Source organism: Dendrobates tinctorius, unplaced genomic scaffold (assembly GCF_039654945.1).
Source record: "Dendrobates tinctorius isolate UK_male_01 unplaced genomic scaffold, ASM3965494v1 ptg000165l, whole genome shotgun sequence".
NCBI lineage: Eukaryota > Metazoa > Chordata > Amphibia > Anura > Dendrobatidae > Dendrobates > Dendrobates tinctorius.
The window spans coordinates 18,303,953-18,321,092 of NW_027361832.1; the positions used below are offsets into that span (position 1 = coordinate 18,303,953).

General features: G+C 42.8%; 1 protein-coding gene across 3 annotated transcripts in view; it reads left to right on the forward strand.

Annotated features, from left to right (window-relative positions):
* Positions 1–17,140, forward strand: part of CNGB3 (cyclic nucleotide gated channel subunit beta 3) — a 226,683-nt gene that overhangs the window by 154,821 nt on the left and 54,722 nt on the right. For all 3 annotated transcript variants that reach the window (XM_073550539.1, XM_073550538.1, XM_073550540.1), the window contains 3 exons: positions 455–577; positions 6,543–6,684; positions 14,626–14,785. In XM_073550539.1, coding sequence (XP_073406640.1) covers positions 455–577; positions 6,543–6,684; positions 14,626–14,785 — 425 coding nt within the window. The remainder of the gene's footprint in view (positions 1–454; positions 578–6,542; positions 6,685–14,625; positions 14,786–17,140) is intronic.

Consider the following 17,140-nt stretch of genomic DNA (forward strand, 5'->3'; position numbering starts at 1 on the left):
ATTTCTATTTTTTTTCATTTTTAATACAGATTCTGGTATGGAGAAAAAAAAGTTTAAAAAATTACATTTAATAAAACAATATCTTATGTTGTAACGATAGTTTCCCTTTAGGAGGCTCCATCTCAGGTACATTCATGCACTCATTTTTTTCCATTAAAATAATGGATGTACTAATGTAAACTCAACGTCAAAACTCTGATTATAAGCACTGGAGTCCATAATTTGCTGTTATTGCTTGTCACACAAATTTATGCAGGAAACAAATCTATTTTTCTGTTCCTATTACAGAACAGAAAATGGATTTCTTAATACTGATGTAAAAATGTACCATCTTGTTGAGATAAAAAAAATTACCAATAAATAAGTGTGTTATTGTGTTTGATTAATGCTAATTTCCTGACCCAAATATTGTTCAAATTATTGCACCCACCAAAATGTATTATTTCTTCCACAGAGTCATTAGAACCACAGGCTACTTATTGTTCATTCTTCACATCAATGCATGCATTTATTACTGGGCGTCCACTTACGAAGGCATCGGTAGCACCAAATGGGTTTATGACGGAAACGGCAACATGTAAGTTCTGTTTAGCCTTACGCTATGAAATATTTGTTGGCAAATGCTCAGTTTGATCCATGGAATGGTTAAATTATTGAGCAATAACCTTTTAGATGCGCATAGGGTATTTTTAGTAGGGTGATATGTGTTTGACATGAGGAACAGTTAATGCTAATATGTTATTGCAAAAAGGTCAAGTTCAGCGGCCACCCGTATAACAAACCGTCATCTGGCAGGACTGACAGCTTGTTATATCATTTGCTCCACAAATGACACAAAGGCAATAGAAATGATGGAGAGATCAGAGATGAAGTGTATTATTTATGCATCCTCAATATCGTGGGACTTTATGAAGGTAGCTCAAAGTGACAAAGACAACCATGCTCATAATGGACTTCAACAAGTCATAAAGTGAACAAAGCAAAGGGTACAATAGATTGGTGGAAAAAAACACTTTTCTTTATTTCTATAGTTATTGATCCAGGCTTGTGCCATGTAATCTGAGAGCAGTATAATGTAGGTGCAGAGAGTCTGATTCGAGTTATGTACCACTTAATGAACTATGTAAAGGGGTTGTCCACCACCCAGAAATCCCCTTTTCAATTCCCATTTTTCCCCCTTGTTAAATAATAACACTTACCTTCGATGCCGGTGCCATTCCAGAGGTATTGGCGTTGGGTTTCCCAGGGATTGCATGACATTAGTATGTCAAGCAATCCCTGTGGTCAATCAGCGCTGCCTCCGCCCTCCCCTCCTTTGGACAATCACATACATATGGAGGAAGTGAAAGCTGCTGCTCTGTCACTTCCTCCGGATGTATGTGATTCGTCCCAAGACAGCAAGACTGAAGCGGCCGCTGATTGGCCACAGGGATCGTGTGACATAACCCTGTAACGTGATCTATGGGAGAGCCAGTGCCGCCACTGATGGAACATCACCGGTACTGCAGGTGAGTGTAGGTGTTATTATACTACTGGGGATTGAGAAGGGGTTGTCCAAGTAGTGAACAACTCCTTTGATACTGTGTTGATAGAATCTCTGTTTTATCAGTGTTCAAAATACTAAGTTGTGTATAACCCCACCCACACCACTGATTGGCAGCTTTCTGCCTATGCACAGTGTACACAGGAAGTTGTCAATCAGTGGTGGGTTCAGATTAGCTGGGCTGCTTGGCACACAAAAAAATGTAGTCCTCTAGTAATAATATCCTGCTGATAAAGCACTGATTGTATTGAAACTTCCCACACAGCTGAGCAAGTGGCGTATCCCTGGAATCAAATTCTTTGCCCCTACAGCATGCTGGTTTCAGATTATATAGCACAAACCTGCTGATGGATTGCCTATAACTGATGATCACCAGCTATACAGAGGGGCACTTATATTGATACACCTAAATAAAATGGGAATGGTTGGAGATATCAACTTCCTGTTTGTGGCATATTAGTATATGGGAGGGGGAAACTTTTCAATATAGGTGGTGACCATGGCAGCCATTTTGAAGTCGGCCATTTTGGATCCAACTTTATTTTTTTCAATGGGAAGAGGGTCATGTGACACATCAAACTCATTGAGAATTTCACAAGAAAAGCAATGGTGTGCTTGGTTTTAATGTAACTTTATTCTTTCATGATTTAGTTACAAGTTTATGACCACTTATAAAATGTGTGTTGGATTGTCAATGCAGCACTCTTCTCCCACTCTTGACACACTGATAGCAACACTGAAGAAGAAATGCTAGCACAGGCTTCCAGTATCCGTTGTTTCAGATGCTGCACATCTCGTATCTTCACACCATAGACAATTGCCTTCAGATGACCCCAAAGATAAAAGTCTAAGGGGGTCAGATCGGGAGACCTTGATGGCCATTCAACTGGCCCACGACGACCAATCCACTTTCCAGGAAACTGTTTATGTAGGAATGCTCGGACCTGACACCATAATTGATGGTATGGTGGGGTACAAAGATAGTGGGGCCATTCTTCATCAATGGAAACCTCAATGCCACTGGAAATCTGAAATTGCTACATGATGATGTGCTGCCATCTTTATGCACTGAAGATACTCAGAAACACTATAGGAGACAAAAAGCGCCAATAGGGTCTTATCTGGTGGTAAATTTGAAAAAAAAAACCACTTGGTTTGCACTCACCTATTATTCCACAATATTAGAGCGTATAATACTCATCAGAGACGACAGCCGCCACAGATCCACAGGTCAATTCACTGACTGATTTGAGTGATGCAACTCCTGAGGAAGAAGACGCACTGACTTTGAAACGCGTTGAGAATAAAGAATAAAATACCATCCTTTAACATCCATATGCCTGGATCATTATTGCTACAGCAGCGCGGGGAATATCCACGTTTCTTCCAATTTGACATATACACTGAAGATGGCACGTTCCCTGAGTTTTTCCAGCAAGATGGTGCACCACCACATTATGGGTGTCAGGTCCGAGCTTTCCTACAAAGAATCTGACCCCCTTAGACTAGCATTTCTTCTGCGGTGTGGCTATCAGTGTGTCAGGAGTGGGAGAAGAGGATTGCATTGACGATCCAACACAATGGGCAGCATTTTGAACATATTTTATAAGTGGTCATAAACTTGTAAATAACTCATGAAAGAATAAAGTTACGTTGAAACCAAGCACACCATTGTTTTTCTTGTGAAATTCTCAATAAGTATGATGCGTCACATGACTCTCTTCCCATTGGAAAAAATAAAGTTGGATCCAAAATGGCCGACTTCAAAATGACCGCCATGGACACCACCCATCTCGAAAAGTTTTCCCCCTCCCATATACTAATGTGCCACAAACAGGAAGTTGATATCACCAACCATTCCCATTTTATTTAGGTGTATCCATGTAAATGGCCCACCCTGTATATGCATTTCTGCTTGTTACAGCACAGTTTTTCCACTGATTTGGGCGAGTTCATTAACCAATCTTGTATCCTATGTTGCATTGTACTATCTTTTTTTGACAAGTAATGGACCTTTTTTTTTCTTTTTACAAGTCTCATTGCCCTATAAACCATGATGGCTTCCAAAGGTGGAATATTTGAAACATATATCTAATATATGGACAGATTGGGTCTGCCAGAGTCTGATCTGTGCATGCAATATTCAATCACTTCAGACCCCTCGCTACTATGTTTTACTGTTTTTTTTAGGCGGTATTGTTCTTGGAGAGCTTCTAAAAGCAAGGTGATAACCTCTATAGGAGCTGTAGGAACTGGCTCTCTGCTCATTTTAATATACTAAATTTATGCATAAACTGCAATTATATAAAAAAAAAAATGTATTAATGCAAAATATATGAGGGCATAGCGCACATCAGGCTGAATGAAGGGCTCACTGGATTATGAGGCAGATAATTCATTAAGTGGCACTGAGTACATTTCTGGACTAAGTTACACCAATTTTCAGTAATTTGACAGGTGGGTGTTGCCACTCTCCTTCCCGCCCATGTCACGCCTATATACAGTATATATGTATATATATTTGCTAGTGGTTATATTTAATATTTAAAATTACACTAAGTTTCAGTCTGCAATCTCCATCACTACATTTATCTTTAGACCACCTGATATGCAATTTCATGTCTTATCCAAAGTTCAGATTTTCTATTGTTGGAGTGTCTTTCAGGAATATAGGCTGGATGACAGGTCTAAGTCTATCCAGGGAACTGCTGCCTTCATTAGCTGAACACAATTTATATCCTGTACTGATTTCATATTCATTTACTTTACTCCTTATCTATAGGCTGCTTTTTCTGCCTTCCTTGAGACTGTACATGCTTTCTCCACCTGTGAGAACTGTATACAACTTCCTTGCCGATATAACCTAATGCTGAGAAAGGGAAATTTGTATTTGTAGCATTTTTTTTTCCGAAGCACTCCGCTAGATACAGGACTTACAGACACTATGCAGCAGCAATATGGTCGTAAAATTTTAATGAAGACTATTTACAGTGGTGCTAGTGCTGTACTTAGGAAGCAAATGAACAATTTAAAGAAAAAGGGTAAGATGTATGCATCCTTTCAGGTTCCTAATCTCTACTACCTGGTAACGCACACCTTAGACTGTGATCTCCCTCTGCTCAATCATTATTTATGCTCAGTCTGTTATATTCTGCTCTGGCTGTTTGCACATTAGCATGCCAGGCTATAATAGTATTTGGTTACTTCAGTGCCAGAGGCTCTGAAATGGGTATCGATGTGTTGCAGAGCAACCTGGCATACTATGCCCAAAGCATTGTTATTTTAGCTCCATTTTATGAATAAAAAAAGGTGTGCGTTCTGTAGAGTCAATGCTGAACAACTCTTGTCTATTATTGTAGAATTGTTATGCTTTGTCAATCATTTTGCACTCTTCCACATATGCTGCTCATATTTTGCATGTTTTTTTTTCTTTTTTTCATTTCCATATTTCTGACTGTAGCTTTAAATACAAGTGCCATACAGACAAGGAGGCTTAAAGGGGCATATTACCATTTTCCACATGAGATGAACAAGCAACTAAAGCTTGAAATGAAAACCATTAAATAAGACAAACAATATCTTTTAGTCCAATAAAGAAATTTATCGTTTGACATTGGATTGCAAGTAACTTTAGTAACTTTTCTGAATAAACAATGCGGTCTCAAAACAAGTGACATGCTTCGTTCTGTCCCCACCTACCATAAATCATGATATTCTATATAACAACATATTATGATATCATCATTATTTTTTTGATCCTACCGCTGGCGATGTTGGAGAAGTGTATGAGCTTCTCACTCTCACAATTTCTCTGCATATCTCTTAAAGCAAACCTGTCAGCAGGATTTTGCTAAGTAAACTACAGGCATTGTCAGGTTGGCAGTGTTAAACTGATTAAAATGATACCTGAAGTGAAGAAATCTGTCTTGTGGTTCTTAATCACTTTTAGGAGTTTTCAGGTCATGAGATGCTCGTGCTTTGGGGCGGAACTGTAGGCAGAGTCTTATCTTCCTGCTCGAAACCAGAGAAACAAGGAAAGACCTGCACACAGACCGCCCCAAAGCCCAAACAGTCTATCTCTATGATGAGGAACAGGTTTGTGCTTTGCCTACTGTCCCAGGCATATCATTAACTGAAAACTTCTAACACTGATTACACAAGAACCACAAGACGGATATCTTCACCCCAGGTATCATTTTAATCAGTATAACAGCGCTAAATGACAATACCTGTAGTTTACTGAGCAAAATCCTGCTGACAGGTTCGCTATAGCTTTGAAAGATACCCTTAATGAACTCAAAGTATGACATGTCCTTCTACACAGTATTATGCCTCCACATTAGTGCCCCCACACATGATCCCCTTGCATGTTTCTATTCCAAAGTTTAACTACTATTATGGTTTTCCAATCTCATAGGGTCAGCATTTACCACTTTCTCATTATAACTGGTTTATCGAATAAAACCCTATTGCACTGGAATCCCCCCCCCCCACAGTTTTTTCTTCCATGATTTATAACCAGTACTGTAGATAAAAATATAATAGCTAAGGGTCAAGCAGTACCACTAGTGTTCCAAAGGATGCTTAAGGGGGTTCAAGTTGTAACACCGCAATAGGAATCTAAGATACAACAGAAGGTATCTCAATTTAATCACAACAAACCTGCCAGAATATGACCTGTGCCCACACAAAAAGTATTGGATGAGGCTAAGGTAAAACGTAATATTCCCAATCATGCTTCCAAGGTACCCCACCCTAACAATGTACTGGATTTTGATAGCACCTTAGGTTTACAAAGTACCCCATGTACTGGATTTTGTTCTTGCTTAGTGGACCATACTGTAAAACATTTGATAGTTTGGTGTAGCATTTCATTTTCACCAATTTATTCTAATGTCGTAAGGTTTATAAATCATGTATTGGAAAGCCTATAATAGTTTTATTATTGACATTCCTTTCAGAGGACCATCTAAAAATATCAGTCCTTGTTTATCCGCAGGTATCTGAGATGTTACTACTTTGCAGTACGGACTTTGATCACAATAGGTGGCCTTGCAGAACCTCAAACGCTGTTTGAAATAGTTTTCCAGCTGCTGAATTATTTTACTGGAGTCTTCGTCTTTTCAAGTTTGATTGGACAGGTAAAAAAGAACTCAATATTAGCTTCATATTGAACAGATCAGTGCAGAATATTGTGTTTTATTGAAAATGAAAAAAATAATTATGGTAGCTTAAAGTTATGTTGCCCAACCCTGTCCTCAAAAAAACCCAACAAATCATGGCAGGATTTCCAATCGAGAAATCACATGTAAAGCACTTATGGAAGATTAAGTAAATTTCCCAAAACATGGTATTGTTTTTTGAGGACACACTTGGGAATTAACTTACTTTGAACAAATTTAGAGTTGTCTTGATTTTTTTTTTTTGTGAGAAGTTTTTCTATTGTGACTCCTAGGGTATGTGCACACAGCTGCTATAAGAAAAAAAACACTTGAAAATGGTATAAAATGCTTCAAAGACTCTTTCTATTCATTTCTATTGTAAGACTACTTTAACCCCTTCACGACCTATGACGCCTACGTAGGCGTCATGAAAAGCAGTGCCCAAACGACCTATGACGCCTACGTAGGCGTCATGCTATAAATAGCCCCCCTGCGGGTCGGGTGACCGGGGTCACTGAAAGGTCACCCGACCCGCACACAAAGGACCCTTCAGGCTGTGTGCACACGCTGCGGATTTTGCTGCGGTTCCGCAGCGGTTTTGGCCGCTGCGGACCCGCAGCAGTTTTTGCTGCGGTGTACAGTACCATGATTCCCTATGGGAATCAAAAACCGCAGTGCAGACGGTGCGGAATTTTCTGCGCGGATTATCTGCGGTTTTCAATCCGCAGAAAGAATTGACATGTCAATTCTTTCTGCGGATTCTCCTGCGGTTTGCCATCTCCTCCATTGAGGAGATGAAAAACCGCAGGGCAAAACCGCAGAGCAATCCGCAGGTAAAACCGCAGGTCTTTTGACCTGCGGTTTCACCTGCGGATTTTACAAAATCCGCACATAATCCGCAGCGTGTGCACACAGCCTCAGAGTTAACACCTGGGGGTGTGGCTAAGCCCCCACGTGCCTACGATCGCTCTGATTGGCTGTTAAAAGTGAAACTGCCAATCAGAGCGATTGTAATATTTCACCAATGAAAATTGGTGAAATATTACAATCCAGCCATGGCCGATGCTGAAATAGCATCGGACATGGCTGGACACCGAGACCCGACCCCCCCACACGACTGACGGCACCGATCGGCTGCCGCCACCTTCTGACGGCACCGATCGGCAGCCGCCGTCATGATCTGCCCCCCCGCCTTCTCTCCGCCCCCCCAGCCCTCCGATCATCCCCTCTCACCCTCCGATCACCCCCTCACCCTCCTTTGTGCCTCCGATCTCCCGCTATCCGTCCCGGTGTCCTGCCGTCCAGCGTCATGGGCGCCGCCATCTTGCAAGATGGCGGGCGCATGCGCAGTGCGCCGAATCGAATCTGCAACGCTGCAGATTCATTCATTTATTTTGATCACTATGATAAACTTTCATAGTGATCAAAATAAATAAAAAGTAAATCACCGCCCCCTTTATCACCCCCATAGGTAGGGACAAATAATAAAATATTTTTTATTTTTTTTTCCATTAGGGTTAGGTCCAGGGCTAGGGTTAGGGTTAGGGCTAGGGTTAGGGTTGGACTAAGGGTTAGGGTTGGACTAGGGGTTAGGGTTGGACTAGGGGTTAGGGTTGGACTAGGGGCTAGGGTTGGACTAGGGGTTAGGGTTGGACTAAGGGTTAGGGTTGGACTAAGGGTTAGGGTTGGACTAAGGATTAGGGTTGAATTTAGAGTTAGGGTTGAATTTAGGGTTAGGGTTGGAATTGGGATTAGGGTTGGGGTTGGGATTACGGTTAGGCTTGTGGTTAGGGTTAGAGTTGGGATTTCGTTAGGGGTGTGTTGGGATTAGGGTTGTGGTTAGGGTTATGATTAGGGTTGGGATTAGGGTTAGGGGTGTGTTGGCGTTAGGGTTGGAGATAGAATTGAGGGGTTTCCACTGTTTAGGCACATCAGGGGCTCTCCAAACGCGACATGGAGCCACCATTTATTCCAGCCAATTTTGCGTTCAAAAAGTCAAACGGTGCTCCCTCCATTTCGAGCCCCGACGTGTGCCCAAACAGTGGTGTACCCCCACTTATGGGGTATCAGGGTACTCAGGAAAAATTGCACAACAACTTTAGGGGTCTAATTTCTCCTGTTACCCTTGGGAAAATAAAAAAATGGGGGCTAAAATAATTATTTTTGTGGAAAAAAAAGATTTTTTATTTTCACGGTTCTGCGTTATAAACTTCTGTGAAGCACTTGGGGGTTCAACGTGCTCACCACACATCTAGATAAGTTCCTTGGGGGGTCTAGTTTCCAAAATGGGGTCACTTGTGGGGGGTTTCCACTGTTTAGGTACATCAGGGGCTCTGCAAACGTAACATGACGCCCACAGACCATTCCATCAAGTCGGCATTTCAAAGCGTCACTACTTCCCTTCCGTGCCCCAACGTGTGCCCAAACAGTGGTCCCCCCCCATATATGGGGTACCAGCATACTCAGGACAACCTGGACAACAACTTTTGGGGTCCAATTTATCCTGTTACCCTTGTGAAAATAAAAAATAGTGGGCTAAAAATCACTTTTTGAGGAAAAAAAAATATTTTTTTATTTTCACAGCTCTGCGTTATAAACTTCTGTGAAGCACTTGGGGGTTCAAAGTGCTGACCTCACATCTAGATTAGTTCCTTAGGTGATATAGTTTCCAAAATGGGGTCACTTGTGGGGGGTTTCCACTGTTTAGGTACATCAGGGGCTCTGCAAATGTAGCATGACGCCCACAGACCATTCCATCAAGTCTTCATTTCAAAGCGTCACTACTTCCCTTCCGAGCCCCAACGTGTGCCCAAACAGTGGTCCCCCCCACTTATGGGGTACCAGCGTACTCAGGACACACTGGACAACAACTTTTGGGGTCCAATTTATCCTGTTACCCTTGTGAAAATAAAAAATAGTGGACTAAAAATAATTTTTTGAGGAAAAAAAAATATTTTTTTATTTTCACGGCTCTGCGTTATAAACTTCTGTGAAGCACTTGGGGGTTCAACGTGCTCACCACACATCTATATTAGTTTCTTGGGTGATCTAGTTTCCAAAATGGGGTCATTTGTGGGGGGTTTCCACTGTTTAGGTACATCAGGGGCTCTGCAAACATAACATGACGCCCACAGACCATTCCATCAAGTCGGCATTTCAAAACGTCACTACTTCCCTTCTGAGCCCCAACGTGTGCCCAAACAGTGGTCCCCCCCACATATGTGGTACCAGCGTACTCAGGACAAGCTGGACAACAACTTTTGGGGTCCAATTTATCCTGTTACCTTTGTGAAAATAAAAAATAGCAGGCTAAACATTTATTTTTTGAGGGAAAAAAAATATTTTTATTTTAACGGCTCTGCGTTATAAACTTCTGTGTAGCACCTGGGGGTTCAAAGTGCTCACTATGCATCTAGATAAGTTCCTTAGGGGGTCTAGTTTCCAAAATGGGGTCATTTGTGGGGGAGCTCCAAAGTTTACGCACACAGGGGCTCTGCAAACACAACATGGTGTCCGCTAACGATTGGAGCTAATTTTCCATTCAAAAAGTCAAATGACGCTCCTTCCCTTCTGAGTCATGCCGTGCGCTCAAACAGTGGTTTTCCCCCACATATGGGGTACCAGTGTACTCAGGACAAACTGGACAACAACTTTTGGGGTCCAATTTATCCTGTTACCCTTGGGAAAATAAAAAATAGCGGGCTAAAAAAATCATTTTTGAGGAAAAAAAATTATTTTTTTATTTTCACTGCTCTGCGTTATAAACTTCTGTGAAGCACTTGGGGGTTCAAAGTGCTCACCACACATCTAGATAAGTTCCTTCGGGGGTCTAGTTTCCAAAATGGGGTCACTTGTGGGGGAGCTCCAATGTTTAGGCACACAGGGGCTCTCCAAATGCGACATGGTGTCCGCTAACGATTGGAGCTAATTTTCCAATCAAAAAGTCACATGGCGCTCCTTCCCTTCCGGGCCTTGCGGTGCGCCCAAACAGTGGTTTATGACCACATATGAGATATTGATGTACTCAGGAGAAATTGCCCAACAAATTTTAGGATCCATTTTATCCTGTTGCCCATGTGAAAATGAAAAAACTGAGGCCAAATAAAATTTTTGTGAAAAAAAAAGTACTTTTTTTTTTTACAGATCAATTTGTGAAGCACCTGGGGGTTCAAAGTGCATACTATGCATCTAGATAAGTTCTTTGGAGGGTCTAGTTTCCAAAATGGGCTCACTTGTGGGGGAGCTCCAATGTTTAGGCACACAGGTACTCTTAAAACAAGACATGGCAACCGCTAAACATTCAAGCATATTTTACATTCAAAAAGTAAAATGGCGCTCCTTGCCTTCTGAGCCCTGCCGTGCGCCCAAACAGTGGTTTATGACCACATATGAGGTATCAGTGTACTCAGGAGAAATTGCCCAACAAATTTTAGGATACATTTTATCCTGTTACCCATGTGAAAATGAAAAAACTGATGCTAAAATAAAATTTTGGTTGGAAAAATTAAAATGTCCATTTTTTCATTCCATGTTGCTTTAGTTCCTGTGAAGCACCTGAAGGGTTAATAATCTTCTTGAATATAGTTTTGAGTAGCTTGAGGGGTGCAGTTTTTAGAATGGTGACACTTTTGGGTATTTTCTGCCATATAGACCCCTCAAAGTGACTTCAAATGTGAGGTGGTCCCTAAAAAAAATGGTTTTGTAAATTTTGTTGTAAAAATGAGAAATTGCTGGTCAACTTTTAACCCTTATAACTTCCTAACGAAAAAAAATGTTGTTTCCAAAATTGTGCTGATGTAAAGTAGACATGTGGGAAATGTTATTTATTAACTATTTTGTGTCACATAACTCTATGGTTTAACAGAATAAAAATTCAAAATTTGAAAATTGCAAAATTTTCAAAATTTTTGCCAAATTTCCATTTTTTTCACAAATAAACGCAAAAATTATTGACCTAAATATACCACTATCATGAAGCCCAATATGTCACGAAAAAACAATCTCGGAATCGCTAGGATACGTTGAAGCGTTCCTGAGTTATTACCTCATAAAGGGACATTGGTCAGAATTGCAAAAAATGGCCAGGTCATTAAGGTCAAAATAGGCTGGGTCATGAAGGGGTTAAAGTTCATATGTTCAGTGTCTGAAGTATTTTTTTCCACCTCAGGTTTTGAAAAAATGTCTGGTGAAACAAAAGAAAGCGCAAATCACTTCTTTGAAGAGACTCCTGATGGAATCTGTGCCAAACTAGACACTGTCCAGTAAAAAGACTACAAACAATGCTTTAGGGAGAAAACTCTCTCAAAATGCTTCAAAAACTCTTCAAAATGTAAAATACCAAACTAATTTGAATTTCATGAAGCAATTTTCTTTAGAAAAATCTTTTTTGACCACTTTAAAAAACCCTCTGTGTGCACATTGCTTTAGGGTGCAGTCAGACAGCCTTATAACTAGAGATGAGCAAATTTGTTCTGGTTCCTTCTTATTCGGCAAGCTACAGCGCTTACCGAATAATCTGCAGAGGGAACCCAGATTCATGGAGCGCGCCGGCTGACCAGCGCCGCAACTGCATGTGTCACGGCTGTGTCACAACCACAACACATGCATGGAGAGCCTGTGTGTTAGGCTCAACAAACCAAAGTAAGAGGAGAGAGGGGAATTATTACACTTATGTGGCGCCCCTGAGGGTTCAGTTGCCACAGAGGTACTGCACCTCCTCCTGAGGTGTGGTACCCCACCTTCCAGGTAAGTTGGAGGCTCCTGACCACGCTCCAACACTCGCATCCCACACAACACAGTAGTTCAGCAAAGCCACATTGTGGCTCCCTGCTTGGAGTGTAGCAGAGGACATTTGGTGGCTCCCTGCTTGGAACACGAAACGTGCTGGGAGGCGGGTGGAGTTAGAATACATAAAGGAGCGGGAAGGTTTAGAATTGCAGTGAGTTCAGAGTCAGTCAGAGAGGAGTGAGGAGAGAAGATCCCTGGGAGAGGGATGGAGGAAGGATGTGCTGCCGCAGATCTCAGTGACCTGGGTCTGCTGGCACGGGAAAGGAAAGAAGGAGAAAGACATTGAACATAAACCTGATCTTCCATAAGAAGGAAAGACTAGTACGGAACGTAGGAGTAAAAGGGAACAGAGGACGTGGGTTAGAGAAGAACCCTGCCAAGAAGTTCTAAGCGCAAGGCCGGGGCCCGGTCCCCGAGGTTGTATGGACACTAATGGTTCTACAGCAGACACCGGTGGAGTAGTGGGCTGTAAATGCACTATTCCCATCTCAGACTTGGGGGCACAACAGCAACATTGATAGTGAGCCGGGACTTAGGAGCAAGGAGTCCCCGAAGCAGGTTACAGCTGTCTGCCATACAAGGAAAGTTCATAAGAACGTTTGTCAGGAGGAACTCCAGTATAACTCAGTACTAGGAGTACTTCACACTTAAAAGTGCTATAGAGGAGACGTTCAGAAAGGCACATGTTGGCGGAGTGTTGGAAGGGAGCATCCTATCTTGCCTGGAGGTTGACTGAGTCCCTGACCCGGAGGACACGGCACAGAGGCAGGCACCTGTGTGTACTTCAGACTGTGAGTAAAGCTTTGGAACTACAAGCCCTGGTGTCCTCCATTCATTCCTGTGCCAACACACCTGGTACCGCTACATCTGGGTACTTCTACACTGCTTGCGCCTCTCCTCTACCCCTACATCTACACTGCCCTGGACTACAGCTCCACCTGTGGGGAGCTGCACCATCTTGGCTGCAACACACCACCAGTCCCAGAGGATCTGCATGCAGTGTCGGCTAACATCTCACTTGCCGAACACCACAGGTGGCATCACAAACTTTTCATTTAATCCATCACATTCCACTATTGCAATTCCCCTTTTACTTGGGCGCCCAGGGCCACCGACCGGGTCACCACTGCTGTGACACATCCCGCTGATACCGGCCCGGTACCGAGTACCCCACAGCCCTGGGAGGGCGACCCACTTACAATCCCACACAACAGTCACAGATAAATCCACCAAAACGCCTTCTCATATAAACACCTCTCATCCAAGCCATGCAGCAAAAGCTAGCTCTGACATGGGTTTGAATCAGGAGCCAGATTATAAAGGGGATGGGAGTAGCTAAGATGAGAGCTCATACTCCCAGAGTTTCCAACATGGCCGATTAAACCCTGTTCTGCCAAAAGAAATAAGTACCATTTAAAAAGGAGAATTGCTTCTTTTCAGAGCAGGAGTAGGAGCAATCATACGCTGCCGTCTTCTGGCTCCTTTCTGTTGCTGTAACCCTGTGACACCAAGTAGGGATTGACGAACTGCGTCTTTTGCTGTGATCACAGATTGATCACACTGCGCACAGCACAGGAGTTTGCAGGAAGATTGCACTGGCCACCAATGAATTTCCCTCTCTTTCAGGTAACATAGAGGGGGTATACAACCGCTCTGCACAACAATTCTGAGGTCAAGATAGCGTGTAGAGTGGTGACTGGTATTTTATATTAATCCCTTTGCCACTGATTGGTCAGTAACTAATGTTCAGACAGCGGCAAAGGGGTTAATCAGCCAAGGTGACATCGCAATCACTCTTCTATTGTGACTGCTGCAATTGGTGCTGTCTCAGATAGCACCAATCACAGCATGTCACATGGATTTTTTTTTCCAACTGTATTGTGACATTGCTGTGATTGGCGGGTCAGAGTTGATCAGCCAATCACAGTGATCGCTGAGCCCCCTGAAGTGACATGCAGGCATAGCCTGCTGTCAGACACAACAGCCATCTAAAAGCTGCGTCTAGCGGTGACCGGAAATAGCAGCGCCATATATGTACTTCGCTTTGCAGGAACGTACATATACAGCGCATGTCGCGAAGGGGTAAAAGAAAAAATCTAGCCTTAAAATGTTGACTATAAATGTGTTTTATAGATGCGTGATGTGATTGGAGCTGCAACAGCAGGACAAAGCTATTACCGCGCCAGTGTGGACACAACTGTATTATATATGAATACAAATAAAATCCCCAGACAAATTCAGAACCGTGTGCGGAGCTGGTACGAGTATACATGGGATTCACAAGGAATGTTGGGTATGAGATTACTACTTACTACATTTGCAATAACAATTTCTATTGTTCTGTTATGAGATTTATTCTACAGATAGCTAATAGTCATACACTGGTATCAATTCACAAGGATAGGCTACATCAAGTAAGGATTTTCAAACCAAATGCAACACTGAAAAATGGACCAAAGGTCATTGCCGGATTAAACCCTGTGGAGGCAATCAAAATCTTGGGGCCCCTCCAGCAAATCATTTCTTAATACATTTTTAATTTTGCTAACAGCGATTTTAAAAAATCAATTAAATCTTATTAAACATGAAAATTAAGTTGATCAAACTTCAAATTTATAACTCAAAAAAGTTAATCAACTAACATCGATCTGGGTTGTAGGCCTAGATATTGTTAGGAATCTGGGTCAGTCTATGCTTATGCAGCAACCCAGATTCTCACATTTGTCTCCAGAGGCTAAGTCCTTTTTCCCTGCTACTGAGCATGCTCACGGGATGAGCTCTCACTGGAGTTCAGGAGTCAGGTGCTCAGGTCCTGCTCCCGATTTGATTGGTTATGCTCGGGGCTCTGGAGATTTCCGGCAGGTCCCGTATGCTATAAAAAGTGCGCATGGCCACTATGCCATGCGCTAGTATTTTCTATACTTGCTGCTGTGTGCTTGGTGATGGATGCTTGGTCTGGTGTATGACTTATTATGAAACCCTTTCCCTCGGATATTACGTTTGTGTGAGTGATTGGGACAGCCAGTATTGCGCTAGCGCCAGCGCGCTCAAGCATCATTCGTTACAGCAGCCAGCGTTCTGCATTGCGCCTGCTAAATTCGCTCTTGCAGTCGCTTTTGGCGTCCGCAGTTGCGACGCCGTGCACACGGTCTGCCACGGTAAGTCTATCCGGTTGTAGTGTTGTCTTGAACTACTCCGATCCCTGGCTACCGCACGTGTGCCGCTAATGGTCTGTGAAGCTGATACAGACTCAGCGTTCTTTGTATTTTTGTTTTGCTTGCAGCTCTGTCTGTGAAACAACCTGCTTCTGCATTAGGCTACTTTCACACATCAGGTTTTCGGCATCAGGCGCGATCCGGCGTCGTGCCGGAATGCCGGATCCGGCAAATGTTTTGTAAAACCTGATGTGCCGGATCCGGTTTTCTGCCGGATCCGTCTTGTTCTTGACAGACAAAACCGGATCCGTCTCATCCGGTTCATCCGTTTTTCTATCCGTTTTTCGACGGATTACGCCGGATCCGGTTTTTAAAATTGACCCTTGTGGCCCCTCAAGGCAGAGTACACTGGCAGGATGACAGAGTGTGAAAGATTTGTGCCCTAACCAAACTTGTGTACCTTCTGGACCAACAGTATATACCTTTGCCAACCAAAGTTGGCTATCTTGTCATGGTCTACTATTTTTAGCTTTAGGCCACAGGTGTGTACCTGGTTGTGTTTTATGCAAAGTATTTCACCTTTTAACAAAAGTTGTGTACATTGTTAGGAAATCACCAACAATAAACACAACTTTTTAGGTGAAATACTTTGCTTCAAACACAACCAGGAACACAACTGTGGCAAAAAGCTAAAATTTACCCACAGTTATATACCTGGTTTTGAATACCTTTTTGTACCTTTGAAATACCCTGTATTTAACCTTTTTTTTTAAACATAGTTCGCCGCAGAAAGAAAAGACAGACAACCATTGTGAAACGATAATTTAACTTTTATTTAAAATTTTTTTTTTTTGTAAAATGTTTTTAAAGTGCAAAAAACTTTTTTAATAAAGGTTTTAAACCCAATGGGCATTTTTATTAAAAAACACACATTACAAATCTGTGTAGTGTGGGGTGGAAATACTGCTGGAGGGGCTGCGGGACACTTCGACACTGGGTGTGTGGAGAGAGGACTGGGATTGTGGTGGGGAAGGAACAGTTAGAGGTGAAGGTGTGGAAAAAGCTACAGAATGGGTGGACATGTTGGAGGCAGAAGAGGTGGTGGGCGGTGGAGTGGAGGGTTGGGCAGGGACTGTAGGAGCAGATGATGTTGATGGAAAGTTGTATGGGGAAGGAGTTTGGTACGGGGAAGGAGTTTGGTACGGGGAAGGAGTTTGGTACGGGGCAGGTTGCTGGAAGTGGGGAGATGTCTGGTACTGGGGAGGTTGCTGGTACTGGTGAGGTTGCTGGTATGTAATAGGAGGGGGAGGATGGAAAGTGGCTGGAGGGGGTGCAGATGTAATAGGAGGGGGAGGATGGAAAGTGGCTGGAGGGGGTGCAGATGTAATAGGAGGGGGAGGATGGAAAGTGGCTGGAGGGGGTGCAGATGTAATAGGAGGGGGAGGATGGAAAGTGGCTGGAGGGGGTGCAGGTGGAGGAACTACAGTGGTGGG